Genomic DNA, 27614 nt, shown 5'->3' on the forward strand with positions numbered 1-27614 from the left:
AGAGGAAAACACCATGGTAGCATATTAAAAGATCATGACAGTTGACCCGGTGTCTGATTGGTTACATTAATCATTTGGCACTTGATAATCATACCTCACTTTCCACCTGGCCAGTTAAAGCAGGGGGTGGGCAGTGGCAGCGGTGGTAGTAGTGGTGGTTGAAATGATGGCCCTTGTCTTATGGTAGGTGGTTCTGAGCTTCAAGTTCCTCATCTTAAAAATGTTGGTTGATGGAAGGAGGATCTGTTCAGAGTAATCTGTGTCCTTGGTGATCTGAGGTCTCCAGTTGGAACGCTAGGTTCTGATGGGACCAAGATCTTGAGTGTTGATATTTCTGAACTTGGCAAATTTGGGGAAGCCAAGGCAATACCAGAATCACATAATACCAGTTCATTCCACTTTCAAGTCTTTGACCTAACACTGCCACTCTTTACCCCAGGTATGAATTGAGAGTGACCATCTGGAACACTGAAGATGTTATTTTAGAGGATGAGAATATCTTCACAGGACAAAAATCAAGTGATATTTATGTTAAAGGGTAAGATCATCGACAACTCCGTCCTTTCTCTCCTTCCTGTCCTCACCTCCTTAATCCTTAACCCAATCTATTCCTCATGGAAGATACTCTACCCCAAACCACACAAAAAGAGACCATCTTACTCACTTTATTAGATAAGGTCACTTTCCTTGTCAAATATTTATCTTATTTGGTTAATTTGCTAGGAATTATTATGTTATAAAAAATACCGTCCATGAGCAAGTCTTAGTTTCTTCCTCCAATTCAATTAAATGCTGGTTACTTAAACCTTTTGAATAACATTCAGAACATACCTATCATTTAAATCTGAAAGGAGTAGAGAGATATAGTGTTATCAGTAAAAGTTAAACTTTTGTAATGTAATTAAGTTTTGTTAACGCTAAAGCTAAAATTTAGACTTTTCCTTTGGCTAGTGTCATGGATTGAATTGTGTCTCCCCAAAATATTTATCAACTTGGCTAGATCATGATTCCCAGTATTGTGTGGTTGCCCTCCATTTTGTGATCTGATGCATTTATCCTCTGTGTTGTAAATCCTAACCTCTATGATGTTAATGAGGCAAGATTAGAGGTAGTTATGTTAATGAGGCAAGACACAATCTACAGGATTAGGTGGTATCTTGCCTCGATCTCTTTTGAGATATAAAAGAAAGAGGTGAGCAGAGAGTAAAACCAAAATCAAACTAAACCCATTGCTTCCAGTCAATGCTGGACTCATGGCAGATGGTAAAGGGACCTCATATCACCAAAAGAGCATGTCCTTTGGACCTGGGGCCCTGTGCTGAGAAGCCCCTAGGCCAGGGAAGGTTGATGACTAGGATCTAACTCTAAAGCTGACAGAGAAAGAAAGCCTTCCCTTGAAGCTGGCACTCTGAATTTGAACTTCTGGCCTACTAGCCTGTGACAGAATGTATTTCTTTTTTTAAAGCCATCCACTCGTGGCATTTCCGTTATGGAAGCACTAGACGACTAAGACACATAGTTCTGATAAAAAAAGATACCACCTAGGTACCAGGGAACTAAGCATTATATATCACTCTCTTCCATCATGGCTCAGACACAGAATGTTTTTGTAGGCTTCTTCTTAGCCTCTAGTCAGTCAGAAAGATGGCGCAGTAGAAAATCAGAAGCAAAAGTGATTTAAACTTGTACTTTAAGCTAAAACTCATCTTAGAAGTAGTAAACTCACCTTAGCCTTCTGCTGGTATTGCTTGGTTTTCCCCAAACAAGAAACATTCCTTCTTCAGAATTCACATTACCAGCACATTTGGCAGTCAAAGCATGTCCAGTGGCTCAAATCCTCATTTTTTCAGGATAAGAATACCAGAGTGAGTTAAATATTACCAAGGAGGGGCAATGGAAGTAATATGATAGAAAATAAATAGGCTTTTATAAAACAGAATTAAGATCCCCCAAAATTGCTGTCTTATCACCAATTCTGGAAAGACTACTATGTCCTGTAAAGAGGCATTTACCATGACTCAAGATATAGGAGGATTCCGGAAGGGTTCACGTAGGGACTTTCAAAACTCTGGCTATTAAGTGTATTGAAAGAGATGCTTATATTCACTCTCTCCCTTTCCTGCCCTCCCACTCACTTCTCTTCCAACTCCAATCTGGCTTCTGCCCCCAACATGTTGTCTAAATCAGCCCAACTTTAGAGGACTCCAGTCACTCCCAATGTCATGGGAGGTTTTGCTCTAACACTCAGGGCCGCAGGCAGCACCCTTTATAAAGGCTCCCAGGGTGAGAGGAAACTCCTCGGACTGCACTTCCACTGCACACTGAGAGAAACGGACAGAGTGGAATTGTGTCCTCAGAAGCCCTTGGATACAGATTTCCCTCGCATTTTCTGAATGTTCCCTGTTTATTGCGTGGGGCTTCGGGTCCACTCAAGAACAAGTGGAGACACTTCCCCAACCTGGTTTGGAATGAGAACCTCATTTCTGTTGTGGACCCTGTGATTTCCTATTTTCCTTTTACAGATTCAATCAAAGTTTCCATCTGAGCCAACTATATATAACAATTTTTAAACTCTGAGCTGTGACCATATTGAAACTATTTAAGTCAATCTTGGTAATACTGATGCCTGAGTGATGTACTCTGAGGGTTTACTTTTCTCTTATCTTTATTCAGGTGGATAAAGGGCTTGGAAGATGACAGGCAAGAGACAGATGTTCATTACAACTCCCTGACGGGAGAGGGGAACTTCAACTGGCGCTTCCTGTTTCCGTTTCAGTATCTCCCAGCTGAGAAGCAAATGGTCATTACCAAGAGGGAGAATATCTTTTCCTTGGAGAAGATGGAGTGTAAAACTCCAGCTGTGCTAGTGCTCCAGGTTTGGGATTTTGAGAGACTGTCCTCAGATGACTTCCTGGGTAAGCCATGGGCTCTACCGAGCACACATGAATGACCTGATGGCCCATGATAGTATTTAAGGAGTTGGTCCTGGCTCTTGGAGAGCTTAGTCTGATTTAGCTACGAGGATATTAATTTCAGTGCTATTTATGATAGCAAAAATTTGGAAACAACCCAAATGGCCATTAATAGGGGATTGCCTATTTTAGTTATGGTGTATCCATATGGAGGAACACTGCAGATTCAGGCTGACTTAAGTTGATTTTTGCCCTGCCACTAAGAACTTGTTAAACTTTGAATTAATTACTTGCCCACTCTGTGCCTCAGTTTTCCTCAGCTGAAAAGAGGGATAGTGGTATTACATACCTCAGAGGGCTCCCAGGATATGAGAGGTGTTGGGAGTTGCAAATGTGGTAATACAACCAAAACACTAAGTACAGTGCCTCACACATAGTAAGCAGTTGGTAAGTGACAACCCTGCAGACATTAAAAATATTGGAATATTTAGAGGGTGAGCTTTGCCAGAACATCCATATATATTGGATGCAGGCCACACCCTCAAGGAAGTTCCCTTTTCAACTGGTTGGCTGCTTAAATCAGATCACAAAGTGAAGGATGATTGCATATTTGCCAAACCACTGAGAATCATGGGCTAGCCAATGTGACACATAGTCTTAACCATCACAGTCCACCTCTTGTCACCTTGGCATCTGTACATATCTCCTTAAACCATATGTAATCTCTAAATAAAAAACAGTTATGAAGTCAAAAAATACATGTACTAGAATATTTAATGACTTGAAAAATTATTTAGGATGTATTAAGTGGAAAAAGTAGTATGGACAAAACCCCCTTCTGTAAAATATATGTTTATATATACAGGAGAAAGTCAGAGACAGGCAAAGGAACAGAGAGAGAAAGACCAACGTAGAGCTAAACACCAATATGTTTAGCAGCAGTCAACTTTGTGGACATGGGATTATAGAAAATTTTTCCACTTTTTTTTTTTTTTTTACTTATGTGCATGTTCTAAATTTTCTACAATTAGCAGATTTTACTTCAATAACGTGAAAAATGTATTAAAGAGAGAGACATGTGTAACTCTTTCGTGGCGTGCATCTTACTCTGCCCTGTATCCATTCATTCAAAAGCCATTTTTGGTTTGAGAAAGAACCCACTGAGATTCTCTCTCTGTCCTGGACAGTAGGTACAAAGACAGTAAGATGTAGTTCCTGACCTGCAGGGCTTGACTGGGCTCAAAGTGGGAGGTGAGGTTGGAGAAGGGCTGTCACAGGGGAGAGTGTGAAGGCAGGGAAGTCACAGGGGAGGCCTGGAATCTTGACTGCCTTCAGGGAGCAGAGACAGTGCCCAGCAGTAGTGACCTCTGAACTGAGACTTGAAAATTAAGTATTGTATCGCTGCTCTTGTCTTCTGCCCACTACCACATTATTAATACTTTGAGGGCCCCAAACATGTCTCAGTCATATTTGCATCCACGGTTGTGGTCCAATATGGTGCTGATTGAACCATGCATGAGTGGGTGAGTGAGTGAATGAATGAATGAGTAAATAGGGAAGGTGATCAGTTTTCAATGTTCTTCCATAACTGTTATGGGCATCTCTTCACAGGCTCCCTGGAAATGAACCTCAATAGTTTCCCTCGAGCAGCCAAGTCTGCCAAAGCCTGCGATCTCAGCAAGTTTGAAAACGCAAGCGAGGAAAGCAAGATCTCCATATTCCAGCAAAAGCGTGTGCGGGGCTGGTGGCCTTTTGCTAAAAGCAAAGAGCTCACAGTAAGTGGCAGGCTGGAGGAGGTGGAGTGGGGACAGTCGGGAGCCACCACGTTCTTTAAATGAGTCATTTTGTGAGTGTCAAGCCAAGAGCCTTGAAGTGACACAGAAGTTTTTGAGGCAAAAGTTCTGCTGAGGAGCAAGTGCTTTGAAAATTTTCTAAATGCATTTAGCCTCCCATATTTCAGCATAGTTAATTTAATAGCTCTCTGTGTTGGTTGGGGTGGTTATTTCTCCTCTTGGCTTAAACTTGTGCCCTTGGCGTTCTTTTTTTTCCACATTTCTTGAAATTTTGCATTAAGTCCCTACTGATGTGTAATTTCAATGTAACTACTTCATCCCTTCACCTTCAAACACAAGAAATTTAAAAATTGATTGTCTTTTGAAAGCTTCCTTGAGACAGTGATGGCAGGAAGAGCCGTTTATCCCTTCCCGTCCATTGCCAACTTGGTCCATACATTGTGGCCTCTGTTGTAGGAATTTCTGCCTTTTCACAAACACTGGGAAGAAAGTTTCTTCTGTTTTGTCTTCCACCATGGTCCCCTACCCCCATCACTCTTCTGTAAGGGAGGAGGATGATTCACGTGATTAGTGAGGTTGACAAAAGCGACCGAAACTGCATGGATGTGCTCTTTTCTCTGTTGCTGACCTTCCCGTAGGCAAGTGTATTCTCCTCTCCACTCCTAGTGCCTTGTGGCAGGTACACCTGGCTCTGGCCGCTGGGGCAGCAGGTCTGGACCCAGTTGCTGTCGAGTCAGTTCTGACTCCTGGTGACCCCGTGTATGTCAGAGTAGAATCGTAACCCATAGGGTTTTCAATGGCCAATTTTTTGAAAGTAGATCGCCAGGCCTTTCTTCCGAGGAGCCTCCAAGTGGACGTGAACCTCCAACCTTTCAGTTAGCAGCCAAACGTGTTAATTGTTTCTACCACCCAGGGACCCCAAAAACTAGTTGCCATCAAGTTGACTCTGACTCATGGCGACCCCATGTGTGTTCAGGGTAAAACTGTTGTTGTGTGCCATTGAGTCAATTCCAACTCACAGTAACCCTACAGGACAGAGTAGAACTGCCCCATAGAGTTTCCTAGGCTGTAATCTTAACAGGAGCAAATTGCTAGGCCTTTTGTCCTTTGGAACAGCTAGTGTATTCGGTTAGCAGCTAAGCACTTAACAATTGTGCCACCAGGGCTCCTTAGATTAGAACTAGAGACCCACTTATCTCTTTCCCTGCCCTAGGGGCCCCATGGGTACAAGGCAGGGGATTCTCTGTGTCCCTGGATGGGTAAGTGGCAGCTGCTGCCCTCACTCCAGAGTGTCTAATTTTATTATTTTTTGTGGGACTTTTTCTCTTCTTCTTCATTCTCAATTAAATTCCCTTTGCTTAGTGAGATTGAGTAGAGAGACTGAGGTTCCAGGCAACTCGCTCTTCCCGGTCCTTCCACTTACTTCCTGAGGGTTTGCTACAGGCCAGCCTCTGTGCTAAGTCCTGGGCTTCAGTGCTTAGCACAGAATAGATACTCATTGCTGGATGAATGAATGAATTCAGAAATGAGTTAGACACGGCCTCTACCTTTGACAAGCTAGAGTCCAGTGAGAGGGCCAAATGTGTCAAGAATCCAGTCATCCATGAAATAATCCAAGTGTAAGTAATACTTCAGGCTTCCGTAGCTCCCACCATGCTGATTTATAATTATCTGTGGATCTCATGGCTCTTCTGCTATGAGCAACCTGGAATCAAAAGGTCTGTATTCTCTTTCTGTTGCCTTTCTGATTCTCAGTGTCTAACATGGTGCCTGGTACATGTTTTTGTTAGTTACCTTTGAGTCATCTCCAACTCGTGGTGATCTTATGTATAACAAAATGAAACATTGCCTGGTCCTACACCATTCTCATAATCTTTGGTGTGTTTGAGCCCATTGTTTCAGCCACCGTGTCAGTCCATCTCATGGAGTGTTTCCCTCATTTTCACTGACACTTCACTTTACCAAACATGACATCCTTTTCTATTGGTTGGTCTTTTCTGAGGACGTGACCAAAGTAAGCGAGACAAAGTCTCACCATCCTTGCTTCTAAGGAGCTTGCTGGCTACACGTCCTCCAAGGCTGATTTTTTCACTCTTCTGGCACATAGTAAACCCATTGCTGTTGAGTCAATTCTGACTCATAGCGACTGTATAGGACAGATTAGAGCAGCTGGTGGATTTGACCTGCTGATCTTTTGGTTAGCAGCCAAGCTCTTAACCACTGCACCACCAAGGCTCCTGGTACATAGTAGACACTTAATATTTATTGACTGAATAAGTAAATTCAGGAACAATTAAGATATTGACCATACCAGCAGCGTGCTTATATGGTTTCCTTCTCTGTGTATGCAGTCTACTTAAGACATAGGAGTACTAAGTAAATGTCCATTGAATGAATGAACGCATTAGTACGCATTAATTTATACGACTCTCACCTTGTCCCTGGGTGATGCAAAGAGTTGACGCACTCGGCTGCTAACCAAAAGGTTGGAGGTTTGAGTCCACCCGCAGGTGCCTTGGGAGAAAGTCCTGGCAAGCTACTTCTGAAAGATCAGCGACTGAAAACCTTATGGAGCACAGTTATACTCTGACACACTAGGGGCCGTCACAAGTTAGAACTGACTTTAAGGCAACTGTTTTTGTTTTAAGTGTCACTTTAGAAGCCAGAGAGCAAGATCCTGGAGAAGTAGGACAGAGAACAGGTAGTTTTTGTTGGTGGGAGGGCCAAAGAATGCAGACAGGTTGTCTGGAGACACGGTGGTGAGTGGATCAAGGTCCAGTTAGGCGGTCACAATCTGTTTTCCTAGGCTGGCTTACGACCAGTGGAAGCATTTGGGCTTCTGATCTGATCCCCAGCTGCTAGGTAGCCAGAGCAGGCGTGATTTCCACAGTCTTCTCCTGCTCTCTGCACTGTGAGCACTGTGCCCTGCATTGCCAGAGCCTGGCTATGTCACGTTGTTATAGTGCTTGGAACGCACTTATCTAGTCGTATTGTAATGGCTGGGCCTTAAGGGAGACGTTTATGTGGGAAATTTACTTTCCAGTTTGATTGATTCAATGCAGTTTCTCTGCCCTTGGGCTTTGAAGAGTCCATTAGCTTCCAGGCCGTCTTGGGTCCACCAGGCCAGAAGGCCTCTTGCATTCCTGTCATAAGACAGGAGCCTTCTTCAGGTGTATGTGAACATTTTGAATAATTCATGATCCCACAGAGGGCTTCTGGGCATCAAAAAATGCATGTTTGGGTGAAAAGCTTTCTGGGTCCCCTCTGCAGTCCAAGATGGCCCAGAGCAGGGGGTTTAACGGCGGGTTCAGGTGGACTGGCATTCAAAGCCGGCCCCATTATTGACCAGCTGTGTGGCCTTGGGCAACACATTTTACCTCCCTGGGCCTCAGGTTCCTTACCTGTGAAATAGAGAAAATAAAAGTATGCACCTCGTGGAGCTGCTGGGAGCCTTAAATGAGCTAGAATCTGGCTGCCAAGTGGATGGCGCCATAGAGATCTGAAATGGAAAACCTCTGACTTGTTCTGCCACTCGCTGGAGCTCCTCCTGTCGCCAAGCCTCAGTCCCCACGTCTGTAAAATCGGTGGGTTGGACTGAGGCCTCCAAGATGCCGTTTTTCAGCACAGACATTCTCTAATTCCACCTCCGCCTGGACTCTCCTCCCATTCTTTGAAGCCAGCAGTTGGAACGTTGTTGTCCTCTGGTTCCAGTCACCAGCAGGCCAGAAGGAGTTTGTTTACAGCGCTGCCACCTGTCTGGCTTATTTTTAAAGCTGCTTATCCATATACCCGAGCAGTGTCATTTAGACATTTGGATCACACAGCTTCTAGTGTGGAAGGTGGCTTCCCTCATAGCAAGTGAAAAACAGCTGGGATGCCAAGGACCAAGGAGCCTTGCGGAAGGAGAGGGAGTTTGTATTGAACAGCTCTTCTCAGGGAAGGACATTGCACTACACATTTTACATGCCTTATCCCAATTAACCAGACAGCTAAGAGCAATCCTCCAGGAAAATCACTCCTCTAGGAGATGGAAATCAGGAAGGCTCTCTTACAGGTTGATCCCTCAGGTTGACAGCTAGCCCAGATAAGCCCCAGGGGCATCAACAACTGAAAGTAAAAGAGAAGTTGCTATGCCTCCAGCTTAGCATGAAAAACAGCTGTCAGCATCTGCTGTGGCCACTCACTTAGATGCTAGGCAGTAAGGGTTCAACAATAAATAAGACAAATTCCTGGCATCCAGAAACCCACAGCTTAGTTGAGGAGGCTGGTCGACAGGCAGATAGTTTAAATTCCCTACTAGCAAAGGGAGAAGGTGTTTTCATGTGAAGATTATTTTTAAGATAAAGTATATAATATGCATTTGTAGGAAATTTGCAAGACAGGAGAATGTAGAGAGGAAGAAATAGCAGCCGTAGGCACACCACCGGAAGAAAATATTGATAATGTTTTGATAATTCCCAGTGTTTTTTTCTGTGTATAGATTTTGGTTAATGTTACGTAGAAAACCCATTGCTGTCAATTCCGACTCGACCTATAGGACAGAATAGAACTGCCCCATAGGGTTTCCAAGGAGCAGCTGGTGGATTCGAACAGCCAACCTTCTGTTTAGCAGCCAAGCTCTTAAACACTGCACCACCAGGGCGCCAATGTTACACAGTAGCGATCATTTTATATTTAAAATATTGTTGCCTTTATTTTGTTTCACTCAATTAGTGGTATAATTAGCTTTTCCCTGCATTATATTATTACTATGAACTCTTCATATTCTCAAAATAAGATGCCGGAGTTTAATCAATGTATTTTTCTGCAACATTTATTTCTTTAAAATATTTAAGCATACAGAAAAGCATACACCACTAGGTTCAACACTTGTTCTTATTTTACTGTGTTTCTCTTACCTGTATATTTGAGTCTATGGATGTATGTATGTGTATATGTACGTATGTGTGAATGAATGTTATATATATGTATATGTATGTGTGCATGTATATTATGTATGTATGTGTGTGTGTATATATGTATGTATGTATATATATACATAGTCTTAGCCATCTACTGCTGTTATAACAGAAATACCAAATGTGGACGGCTTTAACAGAGAGAAATTTATTCTTTCACAGCCTAGTAGGCTAGAAGTCCAAATTTAGGGTGTCAGCTCCAGGGGAAGGCTTTCTCTCTCTGTTGGCTCTGGAGGAAGGTCCTTGTCCTCAATCTTCCTCTGGTCGAGGAGCTTCTCAGGCACAGGGACCCTGTGTCCAAAGGATGCGCTCTGCTCCCGGTGCTGCTTTCTTGGTGGTATGAGGTCCCCAACCCTCTGCTTGCTTCCCTTACCTTTTATCTCTTGTTACAATCCCACCCTAATTCTCTTTAGCATAAAATTATATTCACAAACTGGAGGACAGCCATTCAATACTGGGAATCATGGCCTAACCAAGTTGACACATATTTTGGGGGGGACACAATTCAACCCATGACACACACACATATCCCCAGTGCTGTCGAGTCGATTCCAACTCATAGTGACCCTATAGGACAGAGTACAACTGCCCCATAGAGTTTCCAAGGAGTACCTGACGGATTCGGACTGCCAACCCTTTGGCTAGCAGCTATAGCACTTAACCACTACGTCACCAGGGTTTTATATAGCTGAACCATTTAAGATTAAGTTGTAGACATCTCAACACTTCACCCCTAAATACCTGAGTGAGTGTGTATCTCCTAAAAATGTGGACACTCTCCTACCTGACCACAATGCCATCATCACACATAAGAAAGTTAATGATTGCCTAACATAATCCAATATCCAAACCATATTCACTTCTCCATCCATAAAGAGAGACCCTATTACCTCCCAAAATGTCTTTTTTATTTTCTTTTTTAAAGAGGATCAAGTCAAAGGTTCACATGCGGTTTTTGATTATTACCTCCCTTTATTTATATTATTTTAGAATATTCCTTCACCTTTTTTTTTTTTTTTTTTTACATGAGACTGACTTTTTGAGACCAGGACCCGTTTTTCTGGTTGTTTTCTCATGACGCTGCTTATCTTATACCTCTATCCCCTGCATTTCCTATAGATTGAAAGTTAGGTACAAAATAGCTTTATCAGGTTCATCATTTTACTTAATATGTGATAAGTATTAAATCATGTCAAGGGACACATACTATCAGCTGGTCACAGTATCAGTGATGCGGTTCTCTCACTTGATTATGTTGGTGACCACAAGATCTCTTCATTGTAAAAGTGCACTTTCTCTTTGCAATTAGCAAGTACCCTGTGGGGCGACACTTTGGCACCGTGGGAAATTCCTGTTCTGTCTCCTTTCACCAAATGGTTTTAACAACCATTGGTGATCTTGCTTAATTTATTTATTTTATTGGTGTTGTAAATTTATTTTGGAAACCCTTGTGACATAGTGGTTAAGAGCTACAGCTGCTAACCAAAAGGCAGGCAGTTAGAATCCCCCAGGCACTCCTTGGAAACCCTATGGGGTAGTTCTACTCTGTCTTGTAGGGTCACTGTGAGTCAGAATCAACTTGGTTTGGTTTTGGTTTTAAATTTATTTTACTAGTCCTCCCTCTCTCCCTCCCTTCATTCCATCTCTCTATCTAATTCTATCAATCTTTCTCTGTTTATTAGTTGGCATTCTTTGTTATGATCAACCTTCCTTTATCAACTAGAAATAAATAAGCCTCCCCTCAAAAAGACATGGTAAATGCTTAACTCTCTCTCTTAACTACCAACTTTCAGAATAACAATTGGTGTAATAATCATGTCCGATGGTAGCAAATGAGATTTCTCTACTTGTTTTCGTATCACTGTGGGCTCGTGGATTTTTAAAAGTATGTTTCCTTGTTCTGTCCACTGAAAGGACTGGAAGTAAAATCACCCCAGTACAAACAACACCCCTAGCAGCTAGACCCTGGTTTCAAAACTTCATTTCTTGCTTAAAGAAACAAAATCCAGAGGTCTTTGGAGAAGTAGCTGACTCCAGATCTGGGGAGGAAAGTACAAGATAAGCGTGCAATACCGCTCATGGTGACCCTATAGCCCAGAGTAGAACCGCCCCATAGAGTTTTCAAGGCTGTAATCTTCATGGAAGCACACTGCCACATCTTTCTCCTATGGACTGGCTGGTGGGTTCGAACCATTGACCTTTAGGTTAGCAGCTGGGTGCTTTAACCATTGTGCCGCCAAATTTTGTCTAGTTATCTACTGCTGCTATAACAGAAATACCATAAACAGATGGCTTTAATGAACGGAAATTTATTTTCTCACAGTTTAGGAGGCTAGAAGTCTGAATTCAGGGTGCCAGCTCTAGGTGAAGACTTTCTCTCTCTGTTGGCTCTGGAAGAAGGTCTTTGTCTCTTTGAGCTTCTGCTCCAGGAGGGACCAGTTCCTGGAGAAAGACATCATGCTCGGTAAGGTAGAGGGTCAGCGAAAGAGAGGAAGACCATCGATGAGATGGGTTGACACAGTGGCTGCAACAATGGGCTCAAAGATAACACTGATTGTGAGGATAGTGCAGGGCTAGGCAGTGGTTTGTTCTGTTGTGCATAGGGTTGCTGTGAGATGGAACCAACTTGAGGGCACCTAGAAACAACAACAACAGTATCCGAAAAAAGACTGACCCTCAATGAGATAGATTGACACAGTGGCTGCAACAATGGGCTCTAACATATCAGCAATTGTGAAGATGGTGCAGAATCGGGCATTGTTTCATCCTGTTGTACATAGGGTCGCTATGAGTAGGAATCGACTTGAAGGCACCTAACAACAACAAGCCTGGGATATCTCATTGTGACAAACAGGACAATTTGAACATTCAGAGAATAATGACTATTTTTGCACAATTCAATCTGTTTTTGAATTATTTCCTTAATTTAGCTACCTAGAAGTAGAATTCCTAGGTGCAGAGTATGACTATATAAGGTCTGCTCATGTATACAAAAATTCCTTTTCTTAGAAGATTTTACCAGTGAGCATTCCCACCGTCAACCCATGAGAATGCCCTGTCTCAGACCAGGGAGGGGGTTAATCCAAGGGCAGAATTAATTTCATCTGCTTGCAGCCTGTTGCTTCACATTTTCTGCCAACAGAACTCTGGAGCTGTGGGGCTACTTTCTGTCATGTCATACACATGAAGGATAACAACTATTATTTTTTTTTTTCAAATTATTGCACTGTAATAAGCAGTAATTATTACTGAAGAAGGTGTGTCCATTCTGAGCACATCACTTCCAAGCCTCCTCAAGCATCCGCTAGTGAGGTTGGAAGCACCACGAAACCAGAGTTGGCTTGTGTGTGTGTGTGTGGTTAAAAAACTGATATATAACAAAACATTTGCCCATTCAACAATGTTTACTTGTATGATTCAGAGACATTGACTGTGTTCCTCATGTTGTACAACCATTATCCTTTCTCCAATTATTATTGACAGAAGCTCAGTGTCTCCTAAGCAATGACTCTCCCTTTCCCTGTTCCTCCCACCCCTGGTGCCTGCCAGTAAACTTTCATCTCCATACAGTTGCCTATTCCATGTAAGTGGGTTTATTCAGTATTTGTCCTTTCATGATGGACTTCTTTCACTCAGCATAATCCATGACCTTTCCTTATCATTTTCTTCATCCCACAGATGGCATTAGGTTAATAGTTTCTGAAACTGTCAACGTTTTTTTCTAGCTTTGATTTAAAACTACCGTTGGAGATTATTAGTTTAAAATCTCTGCTTGGCTAAATACTAATGATTGAAACAAGACAGGGAACGCTGCGTAGGGTGAGATACAGGGTGAGGAGCTGGCATCTCTCAGGATGTGTCAGTAATCACATTCCTCCTGCTGCCTCTGTGTCACCAATAAACACTCCTGACCACTCAAGCAGGGCGTGATGCTCAGGCAAGGCACCTTCCTCATGATAATAACCAGTGACACCTATCCTGGGGCAGAATTCAATTTCACGTTCTTACCTGCCTTTTCTTTGCATTTTTTTTCCTCTGTGGAACTCTGGATCCGTGGGACTTCTCTGGGTGTTTTCAGTATGGGCAGGAGATGTTTGCCATTAAATTACATGCTTCCATTCATGACATAGTGTTGTTGTTATGTGCCATTGAGTCGGTTCCGACTCACAGCAACCCCACGTGTGATGGAATGAAACACTGCCTGGTCCTGCACCATCCTCACAATTATTGCTATGTTTGAGCCCATTGTTGCAGCCACCATGTCAATCCATCTTGTTGAGGATCTTCCTCCTTTTTGCTGACCCTCTACCTTACCAAGCATGATGTCCTTCTCTAGGGACTGGTCCCTTCTGATAACATGTCCAAAGTACATGAGATGAAGTCTTGCCATCCACACTTCTGAGGAGAATTCTGGCTGTACTTCTTCCAAGACAGATTTGTTTCTTCTTCTGGCAGTCCGTGGTATATTTAATATTCTTTGCCAATATCATAATTCAAAGGCATCAATTCTTCAGTCTTCCTAATTCCTAATTGTCTAGCTTTTGCATGCTTATGAGGCAATTGAAAATACAATGACTTGGGTCAGGCATACCTTAGTCCTTAAAGTGACATCTTTGCTTTTTTAACACTTGAAATAGGTCTTTTGCAGCAGATTTACCCAATGCAATATATCATTCGATTTCTTCACTGCTGCTTCCATGGGCATTGTTTGTGGATCCAAGTAAAATGAAATCCTTGACAGCTTCAATATCTTCTCCTTTTATGACACAGTGTTGAAGGATAAAAATTATAATTTTTCGAGGGCAAACTATCTACCAGGCACCATGCGAAATACTGTATATATGTTATTTATTCTTCAAAGCAACCTTCTGGGGTACCTGTGATTAATATCCCCAGAGAGGGCAGGTAACTAACCCATGGTCGCATGCCTAGTAAATGGGAGAGCCTGGTTTCAAACGCAGATCTGTCTGCACCAAATCCTATTTCCTTAGTCTTGTGCTGTGCTGTGCTGTGCTGTGCTGTGCTGTGCTGTGCTGTGCTGTGCTGTGCTGTGCTGTGCTATACCCCTCCTTAAGCTACCCAAAGTAGCCCTTTGATGGAGATCAAAAGCACACACTAATACCAGACCCACAGCAACATTACAAAGTTCCTCTTAATCATTTCAGAAAAGCGCATTGATTCCTTGCTAAAAAACAGCCTACTTCTTCCACAAAAAGGGGCCATCTGGGCACATAAAGTAGCAGAGGAATGGAATTTGGTGTCTGATGACTTGGATACAAATCCTAGTTTGATGACAAAAGTTAGTAAATGTCACCAAGCCTTGGTTTCCTTAGCTGTAAAATGGGAATAAAAGCTGTAAAATGGGAATAAAAGCTGTTCACTTTGTTGTTAGGTGCTGTCAAATTGATTCCGACTCATAGTGACCCTATAGGACAGAGTAGAACTGTCCCATAGAGTTTCCAAGGAGTGCCTGTGGATTCAAGCTGCCGACCTTTTGGTTAGCAGCTGTAGCACTTAACCACTACGCCACCAGGGTTTCCATCTACTTTGTAGGGTTGTTGAAAGGTTTAAATAGAATAATGTACAGGGTGTCCCCAACTTTTGACAGGCTTCCGTTCCCATGACTCCATTCTGACATAGGTTGAATGTCTCTTTTTTTTTTTTTAGTTTTCGTAGCCTGCTATACAGGAGTATTTTGAACAGTAAATCATAGCATTAAACACCTGTGAGTGAACATCTGAGGATGATAACATCAGCAAATCACACACTGCAACATTGTATGTAGTACCTACTGTTTGATAAGATACACACACACACACAAAAACAACAGATGGTTGTGAGTTACAATTTGTTGTAACTTGGATACATTGTAAATCAGAGATTACCTACATGTGAAGGCCATAAGATTATTTTTCTAGCCCTTCCTTCCTCTCTCTCCCTCTCTCCCTCCCTTCTTTCCATCCTTCTGTCCACCCATCCATCTAGTTCTATCAATAGTTCTCTAGTGATTAATTGGCATTCTTCTGTCAAGATGAGCTTTTCTTCATCAACTGGAAATAAATTACAACCTCCCCCTCAAAAGACACAATAGGTATTTAATTCTCTCCCTTAACTACCAATTTTCAGAAGAAAAAGAATGAACTTTCGGAATAAAAATTGGTATAATAATCACTTCCACTGGTGGCAAATGAGATTTTTTTTCTCCCTTGGTTTTTTTGTTGCCGTTGGTATCACTGTAGACTCTTGGGTATTAAAAAATGTATTTCCTAGTTCTTTCCACTGACAGGACCAGAAATAAAATCACCCCAGTACAAACAATACTCCTAGCACCTAGATCTTGGTTTTGAAACACCATTTCCTGCTGGAAGAATCCAGGGATCTTTGGAGAAGTGGCCGACTCCAGGTCTAGGGCAGAGAGTACAAGGCAAGCCTGGGACATCACGTTGTAACAAACAGGACAATCTGAGCATCCAAAGAATAATGACTGTGCTTTGGTCATAGCCCTTTTCTGAATTTTGGATTACTCCCTTAATTTAGCTCTCCAGAAGTAGAATTCCTAGTTGCACAAAACCAAGAGAGGCAAGAGGAAAGAGGATCTCCTCTGTTAAGAACATGAGCTCCAATAGATCGAGAACTCTGTTTTTCTTGATAATCATTAAATCCCCAGTGCCTAGAACAGACCCTGGCACACAGTGAACCTCAAAAAATAATGAATGCATGAATAAGAATGACTCATCTTTTGTGGAGGGTCTCACTCATGCTTCAATAACTCAAGGCTTACACCATTGCCAATGACTTTGGCACGGTACTCTGAAGCACATTATTCACACTTTTCAAATCAGAAGGGCTGTTTCTTATTGAGGAGAGAAGGGGATGCTAGAATGGAAAATTCTAAAACAATTATTGGAGATAATGAAAAGGAATGAAGGAATGACAGAAAAGCCATTCTGCAAATGAAAGGCTGTGCCAACCAATTTTCTCTTAAGAATCATTGACAGAAAGAAAAAAGCAGACTCAAAAGGGTCCTGCCACTCAAGTACTTAGTCCCCTTTCTAATGACTATTAAGTTTCTTTAATGAATATTATCTCTTCAGATAGTAAACGACTTCAGGCAAAATAGTCCATGTGACTGAGGTGTATGCTTATCTATGTGTACCGGTGGGCCCCTGTCCTTTCACAAAACTCGACAGTGCCATCATTTCAGGAGTCTGATTGTTCATTATACAAATGGCTTCTCCCAGGACTGAAAAGACAACAATACTTCTCAAAACCAAGCATCAAGATAATCAAAATATTTCCTGGCATTCCTCAACACGTTACCACTTCTCCTAGGTGGTTGGCCTTGCCCCACGAGGTCTTTCTGACTAGAAACTAAAGCTTTCTTCTCTCTCCAGGGCAAGGTTGAAGCTGAGTTTCACCTTGTTACAGAAGAAGAAGCCAAGAAAAATCCTGTGGGAAAAGCCAGAAAGGAGCCAGAACCTCTGGCCAAACCCAAGTGAGTGGAGTCGTGAACGAGAGCCTTGGAAATGGGAAAGGCCATTTGTGGGTCACGTGGGCATTGGCCTAGAGGGTCCCTCTGGGGAAAACTTAGGAGTGAGGTAGTCAATAGAAAAAATAGTGCCACCTAATTTACACAGCTTTTTGTGTCTGTAATTGAAAAACATTTCAGAGTGTTTGGCAAATGGTTGGGGAGCTTGTCTATAACACTACTGCATCAGCTTTTCTAGAATAATTTCACATATATTCTTTTCTAGCCATTTTTCATGGGAATATTAATTTTACGTGGATATTTCTCGTACTCTCTAATTATGCTAATTAAAATTATCTTAATATTATTCAAGTGTTTACTGCCAAGTTTTGCTTTGCTGCCACAGTTGTCAGAATTAGACTTTTTAATGACTCTGGAATATTTCTTTTTCTGATGTTCCATTATTGACTTGGTCGCCCCCACACACAATTGAACATTTAATCTACTTCTTTCATTGTTATTGTGAACATATTTTCCCTTTTTTAAATAATTACTGTATATTAAATTCCCAGAAGTAGAATTATTGAAAGAAACGATTACCCTATTCAATTCAATCTATGTTATATGTCAGTTAAGAAACAAATTGATAGGTAAGTAGGTAGGTAGATTGTTATTTGTTGTTGTTAGGTGCCATCAAGTTGGTTCCGACTCGTAGTGACCCTATGCACAACAGAACGAAACACTGCCTGGTCCTGTGCCATCCTTACAATCGTTGTTATGCTTGAGCTCATTGTTGCAGCCACTGTGTCAATCCACCTTGTTGAGGGTCTACCTCTTTTCCGCTCACGCTGTACTCTGCCAAGCATGATGTCCTCCTCCAGGGACCTATCCCTCCTGACAACATGTCCAAAGTATGTAAGATGCAGTCTCGCCATCCTTTCCTCTAAGGAGCGTTCTGGCTGCACTTCCTCCAAGACAGATTTATTCATTCTTTTGGCAGTCCTGGTAGGTAGATAGGTATATGTATACAAAATGACTCTTTCAATTGTATCTGTTCTATCCCCTCCCAGACCCCAAATGTCTCGAGATGACAGTTTTGTCTCTGTACCTACATTGCATCTATCATAGTGTCAGGAACATAATGGGTGCTTAATTGTTCATTAATTCATAATTATTTATTAAGCCTCCACCATGTGTACCTAGCACTAAAAAAGACACATTGAAGAACACAAAAAACATATAAGAGGTAAGCTTTGCCTTCTAGGAGCTTTTGATCTGCTTAGGGAGAAATCACACACTCATAAAACAGCTATGAGTCTAGAAGACAAATAAGTTAGGTTCCAAGAGCAGGTAAGTCAAGTGATAGGTGAGGTAGGAATTCAGGGTGAGGGGAATCATTATGAACTGGGTGGTCAGGAGACTTCAGGAAAAAGGTAGGGCTTGAGTTGGTCAGGGTTGGACACATAGAAGGAGGTCAGGCCTCTGGCTGGTTTCTAACTAGGCTCTAACCCTGCTCCAGACCAACCTTGAAAACGATGCAAGAATAGTTATTGTCCAAAATGTGAGATTGTTCTGCTTCAGGCAGCGTGGTCTTCTTCTCCCATTCCCAGGCCTCTCCTGTGGACCCCCACAAAGTGGGGTCAGAGATATTCCCTGAGTCTTGAGACTCCTAAGTGTTGACTTCCCTGACTGATTTTTTCCTGCTTCCCTCTCAGCCGCCCAAACACCTCCTTCTCATGGTTGGTGAACCCCTTCAAGTGCCTATACCACCTCATCTGGAAGAATTACAAAAAGTACATCATCATCGGCTTCATTTTGATCATCCTCATCATCTTCCTGGTCCTCTTCATCTATACCTTGCCTGGAGCCATCAGCCGAAGGATCGTCGTGGGGTCATAAAGGATTGTTTTTGCTGTTGTCAGGTGCTGTCAAGTACCGACTCATAGCGACCCTGTGTACAACAGAATGAAACACCGCCCGATCCTGCACCATCCTCACAATCATTGTTATGCTTTAGCCCATTGTTGCAGCCACTGTGTCAATCCATCTCGTTGAGGATCTTCTTTTTTTTCATTGACGCTCTATTTTACCAAGCATGATGTCCTTCTCCAGGGACTGATCCCTCCTGAAAACATGTCCAAAGAATGTGAGACATAATCTTGCCATCCTTGCTTCTAAGGGACATTCTGGTTGTACTTCTTCCAAGACAGACTTGTTTGTTCTTCTTGTAGCCCATGGTATATTCAACATTCTTCACCAACACCATATTTCAAAGACATCAATTCTTCTTCCTTCTTCCTTATTCATTGTCCAGCTTTTGCATGCATATGAGGTGACTGAAAACACCATGGCTTGGGTCAGGTGCACCTTAGTCCTCAAGGTGACATCTTTGCTTTTCAACACTTTAAAAAAGTCTTTTGCAGCCAATTTGCCCAATGCGATGAGTTGAAGGATTGTAGAGGGACTCAAACCCATTTTTCCCCAAGCCTTTCTTCTTCCTCACCTGCAAACATGGGGAAAAAATGTACTCTGAGTGGGAACTGCACTGGGCACTAAGGAAATAGAATCAAAGGGCCTAGAACCAGTCCCTATGTCTAAAGACAGATCAGCTCTTCCTGGAGGAGATGGAGAAGAAACATTCTCTCCTGACGCCAACCCCTGACACACCTTTCAAACTCGAAAGTCTTAATTCACATTTTTGCCCATAGGCAGCGTGAAATAATGACTCCTTCCCCTCAAGATAATCAATGGTGACCTCCAGTTGACTTGGGTCATAATTTTTTCTTTATGTAATTAGCTTTACTCTAAGAAGTCTGAGTCTGAGATTTTATTAGAAATAACTTTTTTTTTAATAAAATTTTATAGCAAATAGACTGAAAACATTTTAGCAAATCACTAGATATTTACCAAGCCTCATATCTTAATCTTGTTTAATCCTTACTGTTCACAGGACACACTTATTCAGGCTATGAAAGTGCTTGCAGCAAACGTCATATAAATCACCTAAAATACCTCATTGCTGAAAGACCCATCTACAGAAACAATATACTGGTGGTTTTCTACTAAAATCAGTATTTGTAGGGCATGTTTAAATAGTAGTAGTGAATTCTGGAGAAACTTATTTCTATTTAGGCTGTATGGCAATTTCAAAGTGGGAATTTTACAATCTATTGTAAGATATAGGAAATACGATTGTGTGTGTGTGTCTCCATGCTACCAGTAAGACTCCCCTTTAGCCAGACATAGAGGCCCCACCAAGTACGGCATTCCCATAGACCGTGATATGAATGGCCATCCTTGGTGCTATCCGGCACTTAGCCTGCCACCATGTGTGGCAGGCTCCATCATGAGTTGCAAGCACAAATTAATTTCAAAAGCAGTCTGAGAAACAATATCCTATATACTGGGATTTCTTGAAATAAAACCTTCTCATCTTTGCGTACACAATCTAGATCTGCCCCTCTCCAAGGGCAGGGAGTTGAAGTAAGCGGGTGGTTTTCTCACTTGAAATAAGAAAATAAAGGAATTTCTGGAATGCTTGGTGTCAATTCCAAGATAGAGTCTTTGGCCTTATTAATAAGTAGGGCAGCCATTTCTTCATCATGAAGGGCCATTCAGTGGTAGAGAGGACACTGGGTTGGAGTTCTCCTCTTGCCCACCAAAATAACTAGCGTTTCCATTTCCTTGGAAACCCTCGTGGTGTAGTGGTTAAGAGCTACAGCTGCTAACCAAAAGGTCAGCAGTTCGAATCCACCAGGCGCTCCTTAGAAACCATATTGGGCAGTTCTACTCTGTCCTATAGGGCCACTTTGAGTTGGACTCGACAGGATGGCAACGAGTTTGGTTTTGTTTGTTTGGTTTTCTATATCTTTAGCTAGCCTTGCACAGATATAAGTCTTCCAAAGTGAGGGATATTTACTTGCACATAGAAATTCCTTGTAGGATTTTTCTGATTCATTATAGAAAGACTGAAACATGTTCTGTATGGTTTTAGACTCAGTGTTGTTCATTAACTTCTGGCCCCAGATGCTCACTCCCTGGTAACTATCATGCCCTCTGTAACCAGATGCCCAGTTTAGAATGGAGTATTTACTGCACTGGCAAGGTTTGCTTGTGGGATTGGCTACATGAACTATGTACGGATCATTCTTATTGTGGACTAATGCACAGCCATCAATACTAATGTTGAAAAATACTTGATAGCATGGAATATATGTATTGAATACATTTTATATAAAAAAGAATGTATAAGTTAGAAAACTGTGTGTGCAGTATGATGTAAAAATAAAAAAATCGATATGTGCATAGAAAAATATCTAGAGGAATACAACAAAATGTTAATGAGTACCTTTAAGTGGTAGTATCATTTCTTTTCCTTCTTGTTTTTCTATTTATCCTAGAACTTCTAAAATAAGTGTATTCTTTTTAATGTAAAAAGTTTAATAAATGAATATAATTTTAAATGTGTTCATTCATTTAAAAATATGTATTGTGTCTCCTTTGTACTGGGCAGAGGAGATATAACAAAAAACAAAAACAAAACCTGTTGCGAACAAGTTGATTCCGACTCATAGTGACCCTATAGGACAGAGTAGAACTACCCCATAGAGTTTCCAAGGAGCACCTGGTGGATTTGAACTGCCCACCTTTTGGTTAGCAGCCGTAGCACTTAACCACTACGCCACCAAGGTTTCCGGAGGAGATGTAGCAGAGATGAACACGGCCCCTGCTGCCATGGATTTTGCATTCTAGTGGTTTCCTAAGATACTGTTTTATCTTCAAATTGTGGGTCATCCAAGAAGGCCACCAGATTAAAAAAAATGTGTTCCATGGATGAGGTTTAAGAATAAGATGGCTGAGGCTCAGAAACATTTCATTTATTAAATGGTGGAGACAGGACTCAAAACCAGACTTAACTCTAAAGCCTAGTATTAGACATAGTTCAATGGTCTCCTTTAATTGGGAAGTCATTCAGCTAAAATAAAGTGGAAAACATGGGAAGAGTCCTGAGAAAATTGATAAGAATAGTTAAAGATTTAAAAATGTAAATCAAGAGAGAAAACTTCAGGTTTAGGGAGGATTTTGGTCTAGATACGGAGATTAGACAGGAGCCCTGGAGGCGCAGTGGTTAAAGCACTCAGCTGCTAACAAAAAGGTTGGCAGTTCGAACCCACCAGCCGCTCTGTGGGAGAAAGATGTGGCAGTCTGTTTCTGTAAAGATTTACAGCCTTGGAAGCCCTATGGGGCAGTTCTCCTCTGTCCTCTAGGGTTGCTGTGACTCAGAACCAGCTCAAAAGCAGTGGGCTTGGTGTTTCGGTTTTATGGAGCTTTGACAACCTATAAGTGTATGAAGTAATCCTAGTATTTGCTGGTAAGTGCTAGACTTTTATTTTCATTAAAGGAAAGAAACTAAAAACAATTAAAAAAAAAAAAAGAATAAGCACAGCTTCCATCTGTGGTGTTGTTTAAAAAGGAAAAGAGTAGTATTATCCCAGGATAAATTTGGAATTAAGATATTATACCCTCTGCTGGATTCCAGACCAAAAAAATAGATATCTAAAGTCTTGAGAAAACAATGCATTGTGCAAATCCACCATAAAAACAACAAAAAATCTAAAAGTCCTTGGAAGTTAAATAGAGCTCACCAACTTTCCTTTGGTGTCGAAAGATGCTGAAATGCTGAAAACCCTTGAGCAGAAGTATCTGAAAGACTTTCATGTCAAATGGCGTCATAAGGCATGGGTGAGAAGAACTGGTAATTTTGGAATCAGCTCTGTCTGGTGTTCTATACATAGGATATCACCTATGGTCTGTCCTGAATGTAAAAAAATAATAATAAATAATGTTCTCAGCCTCATCATGCAGCCCTGGTCCTAAAAATGTTAGAGTTTAAAAATAAAAAAGGCAGAAAGCCCTTTTCCCAAGAAATTGTCATGAGTCCCCTACTTGTGTTCTTAAATAAGATTAATTTGAATTTATTCATTCAAAAGCTTAGAGTTTTTCTTTCAGTTTAAATCTGCTTTAGGGTGGTTTAGCTTATGGTTTTTTCCCCCAAAAATTTGAATGCTTTTCCCCAAACAAAACAAAACAAAATTAATACCAGCCACCCCACAAAAAAAAAAAAAAACCACTCCACAGGACAGTATATTCAATTGTGTCTCTAGTTGAAACATTCATACCTTCCTTTCTCTTTCCCTTGTAAGACACACAAACGGAAACTGTAGGTTTGGTTTCACAGCTGGGGCCGTTTAATTTTTACTCAGTAGGTAATTACTGAGCACTATCCACTTTATCCACATCCCAGAGCCCTGGTGATGAAGTGGTTAAGAGCTCAGGCTGCTAACCAAAAAAGTCGGCAGTTCGAATCCACCAGTCACTCCTTGGAAACCCTATGGGGCAGTTCTACTCCGTCCCTTAGGATTGCTGTGAGTTGGAATCAACTCAATGACACACAACAACATCCACAACCCAGATACTATGATAACAGCTGGGGACATAAAAGTACACAGTCAGCTAAAGCCCCTACTCAAATGCAGCATAGAGTTTAATGGAGAAAAGACATTATTCAAATAATCACAGACATAGATAATTACAAACTGATGAATTGACCAGGGGAAAGTACCAGGAGCAGAGACAGCATTACGGAGATGCTCTGAATTTTGAATTAGCAGCAGTCAGGGAAGGGTTTCTGAGGAAGTGGTGGCCGAACAGAGATGTAGTATAAGAAAAAGAGAGGAAGAGCACCATAGGCAGAGAGAGAAGACAGTACAGGTAGTCCCCGTCATATGACATACTGGAGCTATGATGAATCACATGACTGTCTGGGTTTTTGTTTGTTTTTGTACATCTTATTGTTAGTAATATGTACTACATACGATGTTGCAGCCTGTAACTTGCCGATGCTGTCATTCCCAGGTGTTCACTTGAAGATGTTCAATTTTATGATTTACTGTTCAAAACAGTGCCACATAGATTTCGTTTTCTAAACATCAGGGGCTTCTGTTGCTTGAAAACATGAACCCAAACGCTGACCACTTTGCTAAAGTTGGTAGGGGTAGAACCAACAGGACAAGGAGTCTCCACTGAAAGGGGGTCAGACTCATGTTTTAGAAATGCTCTTGGCGCATGGTCTAAGAAACTTCTCAACCAATAATGCTCATGAATGTATTAGTTTTCTACTGCTGCTGTAACAAATTACCATAAATTTAGTGGATTAACACACAAATTTATTGTAGGTCACAAGTCTAACACGGGTCTCGCTGAGTGAAAATCAAGATGTCCTCAGCAGGCTATGTTCCCTTTGGGGAGTTCTTGGGGAGAATCTGTCTCCGTGCCTTTTCCAGCTCCTAGAGGCCACACGTTCCTTGGCTCATAATCCATCTCCATCTTCAAAGCCAGCAAAGTCACATCTCTCTGTGCCTTTCTTCCACGGTATGTCTCCCTCTAACCACAGCTGGGAAATTTTCTCTGCTTTTAAGGACCCATGTGATTAGATTGGACCCACCAGGATAATCCAGACAATCTCCCATCTCAAAGTTCTTAATCACATCTGCAAAGGTCCTTTTGTCATGTAAGGTAACTAATTCACTGGGCTTGGACTTTTTTGGGGGGGTGAGGGGGTGGTATTATTCTACCTACCACACTGAGCAGCCCCCAGGCATTTTAATTCAGCCCAGTTTGGAAGCCATTTCAGTTGAGCTTTGAAAGTTGGTGGGATGGTTATGGTATGAAAGGGGGAGCTCCACAGACACTTTTCTCTCTGGAGCAAGGTGTTTCCCTTTGCTGTGTAGCCTCTGAAGTGACAACTGCCTCAGAAAATAAAGAAAGGGTCCATTGCATCCTTCCCTGACCTATTAAAATCCTCATTAACACAGCAGATGAGGCAGGTGCTCTCTGAGCTGGAGGCAAGAGGATTCTGCCATTTCCAGGGCTTCAAACCGGTTCTTCCCAGTTCAGTTATGGCCAAGGAATCGAAATGGGAACAGATCCGAATTTTTAAAATTTGGGTGAACCGCATGCTGCGAAGATGTCACACAAAGAAGGATCCCAAGCTTCTGAATATGCGTGAGACATTAATGTCCCTGGACATTTTTCAGGGGAAAGGTTTCGTATCTTTCTCAGATCTTCAAGGGATTCTTTAACTCACTAGAGCTGAAGAGCAACAATTTTACACGCTGAAGTCGTAAAATAAGCCTCCATATGCTGTGAAAAGAATCAACATACAAACAGACCTAATACATAAACTTATGCCAAAAAATGAAGTCCCTTCTCTCTGTCACCAACGTCACAGAGCCAGGCTGTGAGCGTGTTGAACAGAAAGACCCTCTGCCCCCTGTCGATTTCTCCTCTGGTCATGTAGCATCCATCTGGGCTCAAAAGAAGAAAGTGGTTGCCTGAGTCACCTCTAAAGCTTTTGGCTAAACAGGAAGGCCCAGGAAATGATCACTCTCTGGTTTAGCCTTGTCATTTAGTGCCTAGGGCTGCTATAACAAGGTACCCCAAAGTGGGTGACTTGAAACAGCATAAATTAAATCAATGAGTAAGCCAGGTCATAATCCCTCCAGATTCTCTAGGGGAAGAGTCTTTCATATCTCCGTCAGCTTCCAGTAGCCCCAGGCATTTCTTGGCTTTAGATGCGTCATCCATGGCCATCCTTTGTCTGTCTGTCTCAGTATCACTTCTGTTTTTGAATCATTGTTGGTTGCCATAAATAAATTAAAAAAAAAAATTGAGGTGAACCGAAATGATAACCAGAATGAGTTAAAGCCCTGCTAGAAACCTAATCTCCCTCTTAGAAGACAACAGCAGCATACGCATTGCATAGTCAGATTTTGAGCAGGGTCGGAAACGGTGGTGCCCCGCTCAAAGATGGCAGCCGACTGTGCTGCTTTACATGCATGTGTCACTCTTCACCGCCCACCAATAATCCAGTCTCCTGAATTAGATTCCTGAAAAGGCTCACTATGCCACTTCTGAGTCTCCCATTCCAGGGCTTTGATCCATAATTTTTTGCCATTCCAGATCACCCAAATTGTGAAAAATTTTGGATCTGTGGTTTCACTTTATCAGCCATGACTGAACTAGTTTGAACCAGTTCAGAGCCCTGGCTATTTCCTCTCATCTCTGTCTCCAGAGTTTCCAAACAAGTCTCTCAGGTTTCAACCCTCCTTTACATTCAACAGTTGTTGTTGTTGTTGTTGTTGTTGTTAGGTGCCATCAAGTCGGTTCTGACTCATAACGGCCCTATGTAGAACAGAATGAAACATCGCCGAGTCCTGTACCATCTTCAAAATCATTGCTATGTTTTAGCCCATCGTTGCAGCCACTGTGTCAGTCTATCTGGTCTAGGGTCTTCCTCTCTTTTGCTGACCCTCTACCAAGCATGATGTCCTTCTCCACGGACTGGACCCTCCTGATAACATATCCAAAGCCTATGAGACGAAGTCTTGCCATCCTTATTTCTAAGGAGCATTCTGGCTATGCTTCTTCCAAGACGGACTTGTTTGTTCTGCTGGCAGTCTATGGTATATTCAATATTCTTCACCCACACCATATTTCAAAGGTGTCAATTCTTCTTCAGTCTTCCGTATTCTTTGTCTAGCTTTCACATGCATATGAGGCAATTGAAAATACCATGGCTTGGGTCAGGCACATCTTGGCCCTCAAAGTGACACCTTTGCTTTTTAACACTTTAAAAAGATCTTTTGCAGCATTTGCCCAAAGCAATACATTGGTTGATGTCTTCAATGCTGCTTCCGTAGGTGTTGACTGTAAATACAAGTAAAGTAATATCCTTTCAATATTTTTATCATTTATCATGATGTTGCTTATTGGTCCAGTTGTGAGAATTTTTGTTTTCTTTATATTGAGGTGTAATCCATACTATAGGCAGTAGTCTTTGATCTTCATCAGTAAGTGTTTCAAGTCCTCTTCATTTTTATCAAGCAAGGTTGTGTCATCTGCATATCTCAGGTTGTTAATGAGTCTTCCTGCAATCCTGATGCTGCATTCTTCTTCATACAGTCCGGCTTCTCAGACTTCCAAATTAAAAGAAGTCATGTGTCTCTACACTCCCTACTTGATACAGAACAATTTGAGAAAACAGCACCCCACATTGTGTGGTCTCTGAGTCTTTGTACTATCGGAAAGAAATGGGCTTTGGATGATGGCGTTGAAATGTGGGTGTAGTCACTTACCAGCTGCATGAGATCAAGCAAGTTACTTAACAACTCTGAATCTCACTTTCCTTACCCATGAAATGGAGATCATATCCGTCTTACGGGAGTGCATCTGTCTGGGCAAGCACAGGGGTGGCAGAGGTAGATAAACATTTATGAAGTGTCTAGTATATTGTCTTGCTTATTCAAATTAAAGATCACTTACTATTAAAGTAACAAATGACTAATGTTTATTGTGTGCTGTTATATAAACACAAAGGGGCACTGGTGGCGCAATGGTTAAGCACTCGGCTGCTAAATGAAAA

At 41.8% G+C, this 27614-nt stretch overlaps 1 protein-coding gene across 1 annotated transcript in view; it reads left to right on the plus strand.

Annotated features, from left to right (window-relative positions):
• The window catches only part of FER1L6 (fer-1 like family member 6), a 121989-nt gene extending 101897 nt beyond the window's left edge, over positions 1-20092 (plus strand). Inside the window, exons 36-40 of the mRNA XM_003408179.3 lie at positions 440-538; positions 2674-2915; positions 4524-4687; positions 17058-17158; positions 18847-20092. Coding sequence (XP_003408227.2) covers positions 440-538; positions 2674-2915; positions 4524-4687; positions 17058-17158; positions 18847-19030 — 790 coding nt within the window. The 3' untranslated portion in view covers positions 19031-20092. The remainder of the gene's footprint in view (positions 1-439; positions 539-2673; positions 2916-4523; positions 4688-17057; positions 17159-18846) is intronic.
• Positions 20093-27614: the final 7522 nt, after the last annotated feature.

The sequence above is a fragment of the Loxodonta africana genome, chromosome 14 (genome assembly GCF_030014295.1).
Source record: "Loxodonta africana isolate mLoxAfr1 chromosome 14, mLoxAfr1.hap2, whole genome shotgun sequence".
Taxonomy (NCBI): Eukaryota; Metazoa; Chordata; class Mammalia; order Proboscidea; family Elephantidae; genus Loxodonta; species Loxodonta africana.